At 37.3% G+C, this 9,502-nt stretch overlaps 1 protein-coding gene across 6 annotated transcripts in view; it reads right to left on the reverse strand.

Moving 5' to 3' along the window:
• The window catches only part of tp63 (tumor protein p63), a 32,241-nt gene extending 22,988 nt beyond the window's left edge, over positions 1-9,253 (reverse strand). For all 6 annotated transcript variants that reach the window (XM_035652872.1, XM_035652870.1, XM_035652871.1 and 3 more), the window contains exons 1-3: positions 9,005-9,253; positions 3,834-3,968; positions 3,612-3,741 (exon numbers count right to left, since the gene is read on the reverse strand). In XM_035652872.1, the coding sequence (XP_035508765.1) occupies positions 3,612-3,741; positions 3,834-3,968; positions 9,005-9,057 (318 nt within the window). In that variant the 5' untranslated portion in view covers positions 9,058-9,253. The remainder of the gene's footprint in view (positions 1-3,611; positions 3,742-3,833; positions 3,969-9,004) is intronic.
• Between the last annotated feature and the right edge of the window lie 249 nt (positions 9,254-9,502).

Here is a 9,502-nt window from a genome sequence, read left to right on the forward strand (position 1 = left end):
ATAGAGCAGGTCTAGACCGAACATCAGACTGCAGGAAAGCACTGGTTGTAGCTAGCACTAACATCAGGACTACATGGGATTTCTGTTTAATGTTAATGTCTAAATGACAGCTATGAAGATGTTTTCCCGACCGCATAATAATGAAATAAAATAACAAGAGGAGAAAAAGAAAAAAATTAAATGCAACTCCTTTGTTTGTTTTACATTCATAAAATGTACATACAATCCCTCTGCATGTTAGCAGTCCAACATCCTTTCAGACATCAGCCAGCAACAGTACATTTCAAAGACCTCTGTGTCGATGTCTTGTTGCGTGTAAAAATGACATCTCAAACAAAGCCATCGCTTCTGTTTGTTATTGGTCTAAACGCCACAGTTCTTCAGGTGCAGTGGAAATGCAACAGTAAAGAACAAAAGGGACTTTTAGTTCCTAATTTAGTTTAGTTAAGTTACTGTGGCTCTTTAGTTCCTGGTACCCTTTGGTCAAAAAGGCCCAGAAACAAACCAAAACTAATATCCTAACCAAATCTTGTTTGTTAATGTTAACATCATTTCTGATATCAAAGAAGATCATTTACCTCTAATACTGTTCTTGTTCTTGTGTCCTGCTTACTTCAAAATAAGGTTGTCACGGTACCAGAATTTAAACTTCAGTACAATACTAGTATAAAAAACATTACTCCTAGGAACACAAAATTATATAAATGAAATAACACATGATATTTTTTCCTTTTAAAAAAATGTACCTGCACACAGTGCTGGTACAGAGAGAGTCAATTAAAATACACCAACACATTTGTAATAATGTTAATAGTAATTAACATTGATTGAGGATCAGTTGATTGCCTTGGGTTAAAAATAGTTTTTTTATTATAGCTTTGGTACTTTCAATACTATTGAACAATAGTATCGTATCGTTTTAAACATGGTGGTAAACAACTTTAAGCTTTTTATTAAAAAATACAAAAACACCTTTTTTTACAACTGAAAAGTCTCATGCAAGCACTGAATTAAAATCAATCAAGGATAACTTGTTTTTTACTATAGATGATTATGGGATTAGTGCTGAAGGATTTATTCATGCACCCTTTCAAAGGGTGTGACCTGTAAGTTTTTCACTGGAACCTACCATGATATAATACTGCTGTATAAAAGTTTGAATTATGTCTGGCCTAAGCTGCAAGAAAGATGTTAAAAAAATTTAAAAATCCAAGATAGGGGCGCATGCTGTTGCATCCCCACATCCAAAGCCAGGCAAGGTCTCATACTGAGACACTGACTCAACAGTTTTTCAAGTGGACCGTAACAAGAACTCATTCCTTGGTACTACGCCTTAAAACACACTTCTTAATGTGCTGGAGGCAAACTGGTGGAGCATAAAAAAATAAAAGAAGAGCTTATTGTGCTCTGGCATTTAATGCGCAGGCTTACTTTGGATTTAATACTGTAAGATTCCCTAATGAATAATCCAAGTTGATCTTAAAGTTGTGCTTCTTGTTACTCAACTTTACAGTAAAACTAGTGTAGTTTGGGAGATAGAGCTACCTAAAATGTTTGCTTATTCAGACAAATAAAAGGCCAGATGGACTTACTGTTCACATACTTTTGTCAGGTGGATGTAATGACGAATAAAGAGTGTTTTCAAAATAACAAAGAAGCTACATCCGATGCTGACATGACAACGGAAATGATTGCACCACAACTGGCAGATTCTTTTCAGATGACAGCATTAAGATTCGATTTACATGTTAAACTTGGGAAACACTAGTGAAAACTTATCAGTTGCTGAGATGAAGAACAACAACCATAAGACACACAAGGTGTGTTGAAAAAAGTACGAATCCAAACACAAACATGTAATTAGATCTCAGAGAAGCTGTGTGTTGATTGAGTTACTCTGCTGTAAAGTTGTTTAAACTCTATCCTGTCTGTGAAAAGGACTTCTGTCCCTCTGCTCAACATTGCGTCTTCCACGCACAGCTGATCAGAGCTTTATCTGGGTGTAAAATCAGCTGTTTGGGGTAGGATATAGCGTTTCTCCTGCCACTATTTCAGCTACATTCCTTCATGTTATTCTACCCTCTGCTAGCTTCCCTCCTCCCCCCTTTTTGCCACCCCCCACCTTTACATATGGAAGATGCGTACTGATAGATGAGAGCAGGGACCTCTGCAAGTGAGGCAGGTGCTGCGTTAAATTGTTGCCCTGCAGCTACAGAAAAAAAAAATCCAGAAGAAAAAGGAATTTCAGATTAAACATAAACCCTACACAATACAAATAAGTCCCCCAGGGCACTAAACAGTGAGCTGCATTCTAATGACGCATGAAAGAGGCACACCTCCACATGGGTGGAATAGGATGGGGGTAGGGTGAGGGTAGTTTTTGCCCACCGCCTCGTTCCATCAAAACAGACACTCGACTTGGTAAGAACGATCGGGGCTTGGAGATTGGCAAGCCGCCATGGCAGCGGGCTCTTAGCCCCACACGGATGCTGCCTGAGTTGCTGGCGTGCCAATCAACGCACCACGCCCCTCTTTGGTGTAGAGGAAAGTGGGTGGTGGGGGTGGGGCCATTAATCACCAGTTCAAGAGAGCACAGGCCCCCTTGGGCGATGCGCAGGGTAACATTACTCAGCTCCTTGAACAAAATTTTATTTGCTATTTTTTTCCACCCTGGCTGGACAACAGCATTCCTGCACTGGGAGGGGAACATGCACATCATCCCTCAGTAGCAGAACTGACAAAGATATGTCCCTTATAGGTCAAACACAAGGGAGTTCATACAGTGCATCGATTTATACACACATCTAAAAACAACCAAACAGCTCTTATTTACTTGACTACACTACGAAAGAATATCTGCTCTGTGTTATCACAAGAAGCAAGCTCATAATCGTACTTCATGCTCAACTCAAATTCCACTACCTAAAGCACATCATCAGGCCTGTGACTGTCTGAATGCACAGTCTACCATCAAAAGTCTTTGAGAGCTAACTGTCTCAGAGGGGCCACACAGGTCACAACTTAAGATAGAGATAACAACAGATCATCTCAAGGTAAAAACAGATAAACCAGTCTTATTCACTGGCTGTTGAACTGCTCTGCACCACATCTTCACAATAGTCCTGGGGAAATTCCACTGTTAATATGAGAATTGAAAGTAAACTCTGTATTGTACAACCTATGGAGTTTACCACTGGAAGTCCCATTAACTCACAATGAAAGTAATCTCAGATGGCACATTTATTTATCAGCCACAACTAAGAAGAAGCACACAATACAGGAATAAAAATGGTGTAACATTTCAAGATACCAGTTGTTTTTGGTGAATGGCTCAGTGGGAAAAAGTAGCATTGTATCTAGCCTGATTAGGAAAGTATATTGCTTTATATCACAAGGCAAAAAAGGTTTAACTTTGGTAAAATATCTATAACATTTATGACTCAGCACTAAATTAACTGGAAATCAAATAATAATTGTATAATTCTAAGCAGGTCATGTGATTTTGAAAATAATATATATATTTTATCTGTGATCATGGTGGGTCTGAGGCACCAGGAATTGCTTGTGAAAAGAAAAATAGTTTTCCTTGAACAGCAAACCTACGTACTTACAGAAAGCGTCTCATCTGGCTCATGCATGGTAATGCAGTCCATACTGATCTGAATGGTGTTTCCTGCAGACCCATCAGCTGGACTGTCTGTGAAGTTCAGCTCAATGGGCTGGACTGAATGAATGGCAGATCTGAAACACAGAAACAGTTGATATACAATTCTTTTGTAAGTCACTATCTGTGTGTGTTTTTGCATTTATTTTCATGTGTAGTATTCACTTACTGGTCCAGCATATCAAACAGTTGGTTGAATACATCTTGGCTGAAGGAGTCAGTTGTCTGTGCTGACTGATTCTGGGACATTGTGGTTAGGAATGAGCTCTCTCTCCAGGACAATCGAGACGAAGGGTCCCTGAGTCTGCAAGGAGACAGAAGCAGCCACAATCATATTCATTTTACGACGCATATTCCAAATATTCAATAGTTGCTTTACTGTTGTCGTTTTTGAAAAGGGCACAACTATTTTAATAGGTAGTTTTTAAAAGTTGCAATGTCAGCAAACACTGAACATAAATGTTGACGTGCAGGGCTGAGATTTGGCCACCCAGCCTGTGGAGAAAGGGAGGAGGAGGAGGAGTCCTGCTGGCAGCCATTCATGAAGGGTGCTTCCATTGTGAAGAAGTCAGCCTGCATAATACTGAATATTTGTACTACACATAATGGTGATTATGCACCATTCAGACAGAGGCACTTTGACCTGCTCCCCTGAAACATTACACCTGCTTCAGAGCTCAGCCTGCCATTGTTCCTGCTGAAGTGGCGCACGCTGCAGTCTGAGACAGGCGGAATTCCCCCCACAGTCTATATGATAGCACTGCTGCAACTTCTGGTATGTGTACAGCTGGACGGGCTTGGGCGGGGGGAGGGGGTGGAGGAGATGGGGGGGGCATAATCTGAAGCTGGCACTATTTTAGGTTTTGGAATTCCCCAACACTGCGTGATGAATGATATTAATACCTGACTTACAAACACAGGCATATCTAATGATGCAAATAATTCAACTGGTGCAAGAGGTACACATGTGGGAGTGATGCATTTAGAATAAAGATTTACTGAGTTTGTGAATGTCAAACAACATAAAAAGCAGATGGAATATGTACATTACATCAAAATTAAAATATTATATATTATTAAAATATATATTTTGCAATATCAGCACTATGTGGCGGCTTTGACTGCTTAAGAGGAGCAATGATGGGCAACTACTGGGAATTATAGATTGCAGCTAGCTTTATGTTGGAAACTGGACATGTATCCTTTTTAGTATTGTTGTCAAGCACATTGGTAAATATACTTGAATATACTGCATGCAACATTTTGACAGAATATATACACTCATATAGACCATTAAAGAAACAATGTATGCATTCAAAATTATTTGACTTTAATTTATTCATGTCCCAACTGACTAGTTAATGATGGAAACAAAAAAAAGCTAAATAATTTCACAAAATTAGCAAATTTTGATGGACCTCACAGCAAGTTAACACTAGTTGTTTTGTAAACACTATAAACAAACTACATTTTCACCAGCAATGAATTACTGGGCTAAAGTTACTTAAAATATAACATTAGCTAATGTTAGTGGACTATAGCTAGCCTATTTAGCAAGAGTTAGCCTTATGTCATTATAATGCTAACTAGCTCAGTGCTCCTCAGCTAGCCAAGGTTTTATTTCGGATATTATTTTTTCATAACTTGGTGTCTCTCCTGCACAATTAACTCTGGCTGCTGGAGTTTATTGTACCAACACATATTCTAGCAGTGACATATTACCTACATTGTCAGGAATTAAACTATAATGCTGTTTGAGTTTGCTCGGCTTGCCTTCAAGGTCCTTGTTCAATGTCATGGAGCACAAAGATGGCGACTGTTTTTATGTTTGTAAAATCTCAAAAACAAATCGGGTTCATTCAAATGTTGCAACATTTTTTACAAAACACAGACAGTGTATTTGTCTATAGTTGTGATATATTGTCCATAATTATTATTTATTGGAATTATAAGTTGCCTCAGCAGCTTGCCTTATATGGAATATTATATTCAAAAGGCTGTACAGGGTTTGTATGTGTAACCATAGTTTTGTAAACTTGTACTTCTATGTTTGCATCTTTAAACTATAAGTTGAATTTGGAATCAAATGTAGTCCAAAAATTAGAAAGTATTCAGGCCTGTATTGTTTTAATATTTTAAAATAGTCACAGGAAAAAAACCCAACAAAACAAAGTGGATTAATTAAAAAAACAAATGAGTAAATTGCAGGTAGAGTGGGTGTGGCGTCATCTTTGTCAATGGAGAAGGGAGGATTAAGGTGCCTCAGTTAAACAGCACTCAATCTATAATTTCCCTTTGAAATAGGCAGATTGGCAGAACTCGTTCAACAGTCACCTCATTATTATTATTATTGTCTTAAAGACGTTTGAGCTTTGCTTTCAGCATTATCTGTTGACCAGTCAGAATCCAGAATATAATCACAAACGTTGTGCATCAGGTTCAACATGTATCCATGTAAGCCTATGAATACATTTCAGTTTCATTATAATGAGCCTGCACCCTCTGATGTCCTGCACTCTTAAACGTTTGTGCTCAATCCAGTTTTAGGGATGTCCATGTTTTCTTACATACAGTATGTGTCTTTTAAAAGTTTTTATTACAACTTATTGGACAGTGTTCAAAGCAAGGCCATTTAACAGTTTGAAATATATGTCCACTTTCACCTACATGTACATTTTTAAAGACTGTATATTGGTTGAGATTAGAATCAGTCAACAGCAGTATAATTTTATGAAATATGGAAAATAATAAATAATGAAATTAAATTATTTTTAATGGTGCAATTTTGGTTTAGTTTTACAAATAATTTTTAAAAAATCTATTCATTGAATTATTTTTTTTAATTATATTTAAAATGTTCAGATTGGAGTGTTTATCCCTGTTCTGGTTGTTGTGTGCTTGTGGGTGTCTGGTTACTCAAAAAGTTTTTCAGTTAGCCTAAGGCGTAGGCTGTTCAGCATCCACTTAAAGACAGTGCAGCGCCTCCAGACGAGACTGGGGCAGAGGTCAGCACTAAACAGGCATGGCCATTGTTTCTTGGCAGGTTGGGCACACCGACCGATGAAAATGCAATCAAAACAAACAGCCCAGCCGATCGGGGCCCTTCTCCAGTGTCTTTATTAATCACTTGTTCAAAGGCCCTAAGACCTTCTCCCCCTCATCTGTCAGCCCTGGCTGGAAGAGGGACATGACTGCAAAACAATAGAAAGCCCCAAAGTTTCTCCTCTTCTCATCCCCTTACTTTTATAGAAGTGAAACAGTCTGAAGTCAAATCCTCTGAGGCAAAGGAACAAGCACAAATTCCTTTAAGGTTTGGAATGCAAAGAAAATAAGCGAGGAGGTGAGAATTAGTGGACCAAGAAGATACCATGATACTTGAAAGCTGAATAAAATCTAAAGAAACTACACTATAGAAAATGAATGCTAGCAAAACATTCCTTGTTCACAAATAGATGAAAGCCCCACTGGTAGCAGGGTTGCTTTGAAAGCATTATATAAAAGGTTTTAAAGCTGTAGCAGTGTAGTTATCAAGGTCTAATAAATTAATTATTGTAAGGCTGAACTTTCTGTTTGATCAAAGCACAGCGCTTGATGCGCGCTACAAGGACACTGTGACATTGCATTAAAACAATTCGCCAAATAATGTATGACAACACAATTATTATATAAAGACTACATATAAAATATTAAAATATAACACAAAATATAATAACACAATACAGTTTGTTAGCAGTAATAAAATCATGTGAACCAGACAGAAATGAGTGCAGTACAGCACAAATGAAAGCAGAATAAAGAACAAGGAAACACTGTATTGATTTAGTGTCATCTGAAAAAGACAACATGAATGTGTAACTTTGAACACAATAATTATTATTGATTAGACTCACTGTGAGAATGTAGTGGATGACTTAATTTAACACTGATGAGTTTGCTTTGATATGTACACAGTATACACTGATTAATGCATCATATATACATATTTTAATTCAATTCTCTATTTGTTTAGTAGGCCTGTAAGTGGTAACATCTACAGTATATTGATAAATGTTATTCATCATGTTGATCGATACGTTGTTTTAGAAATCGCAGTATTTTTCATTAACAATTGTATGTCATGCCTGCTAATTATTGTGTTTTCTTTTTTTCTGTTTGATGTTCTCTTGTGTTTCATAAATTACCTTATTGTTCCTTTATTGATAAGATCTAATTTTAGTTGTAATAATAATAATTTTTTGGTCAGATGCCTTTATAAACTCATTAGCATTGTTGTTTACACTTTATTTGGATAGTCCTCCACCTACAGACAGTTTGTAGAGTAACATTTGAACAACTTATTTAACAACTAATTATAAGTTATATTCAATAACTGAATCTGACATTACACCACTGTGATGGTTAAGGTTTAGTTCGGTTTCATGAACTGTCACAAATACTAATAAGATAATCTGTTAAACATCTACAGACAAAGCAAAACAGTTGAAATGTTACAAATACTGTATAAACTATCCGTAGGCAGTCTATCCAAATAATAAAATATCCAAATAACCCTAACCAAAAGTGTTTTTTTTATCACAGGAGAACACAAGCATGTTTTAATCCTTTATTGTATTATGTTTTTGTATCTTGTGCTAATAAATTAACAGCTCTAAATGTAATGTATAAGCAGAACTGCCAGTGAAGCAACATAATGTTGACATTGTGTTATCATTATGACTTTGATAGAAATATAGAGGACATTTATGATCCAAGATATATAAGATACAGTAGTACAGTAAAATGCAACTAAACTACATGCATCTGATAAAATGGTTTCATTCTGTCATCTGTCATTCTAGATGAAAACACCTGCAAAATATCTTACATTTTTTTAAATGATGCATTAAACATGCATTGAAATGACCAAAAGTATTCGACAGTAAGGATCAGAAGAAGGCCAAGCAACCGCAATGCCATGTAATCTGTCTGCCACTTCGGCCGTGATGGCCCTTTACACATGCATTGTTGCCATAAGTATGCCACACTTATAAATATATCAGGACAGAGCAGCAGCTGAGGATCCAGGCAGACACAACTGTTCTCAGGCCACTTTGGACCTCCAGACAGTACCAGTGTGAGTGGCGGACCAGGTCAAACACAGAGCAGGGAGATTCCCAGCCTGTTCAATAAGTTAAATCTTCTCTATTTGCTCTGTTCAGTACATGTTAAAGATTAAAGCTGAATACACATTTGCCAAATTGTACCACATTATAAATCCATGCACTATGCCAATTAAGTGTAAAGATTAAATATCTTTAAGAAAGAAATCTAATTCTGTTAGTCATCAGTTTATACACTCACCGGTGAAAGGGAAACTCTGGGTAATACTGCACAGCTGTGTAAGGTGAATTCATGTTGTCATGCCAGACTTCACTTTGCTGAGATCTTCAAAACGACCAGCTCGTCATAAAGGCACATGTATCAACGGCTGTGCATAAGCTACAAGAATAAATACAAATAATGAAAAATAAATAAATAAATACAAAAAAATAAACAAACAGGCCTGGATTAAAGTGCCGGAGGGTACAGTGCAGAGTGGAGAAAGTCTGAGAGATGTTTTGAATTTAGGTATTTTTTCTTAGGCTACTCAACAAATAGGAGGAGCTTGTGCCAGCTCTCTGACCAATCCCCATCTACAGTTGTACAAGATATCACTCACTCTCAGTTGCTAGGATATACATATCAAGCAACTACATTTGACCCTGCACCTCCCCACCCAACAAACACAGCTAGCCACTATCCTGAAAAGCTCACCCCTACTCTACTCCTCCATGTGTTCCTCTGGCCAGTTCTGACATT

The sequence above is a fragment of the Morone saxatilis genome, unplaced genomic scaffold (genome assembly GCF_004916995.1).
Source record: "Morone saxatilis isolate NCDOM2014 unplaced genomic scaffold, NCSU_SB_2.0 Contig12, whole genome shotgun sequence".
Taxonomy (NCBI): Eukaryota; Metazoa; Chordata; class Actinopteri; family Moronidae; genus Morone; species Morone saxatilis.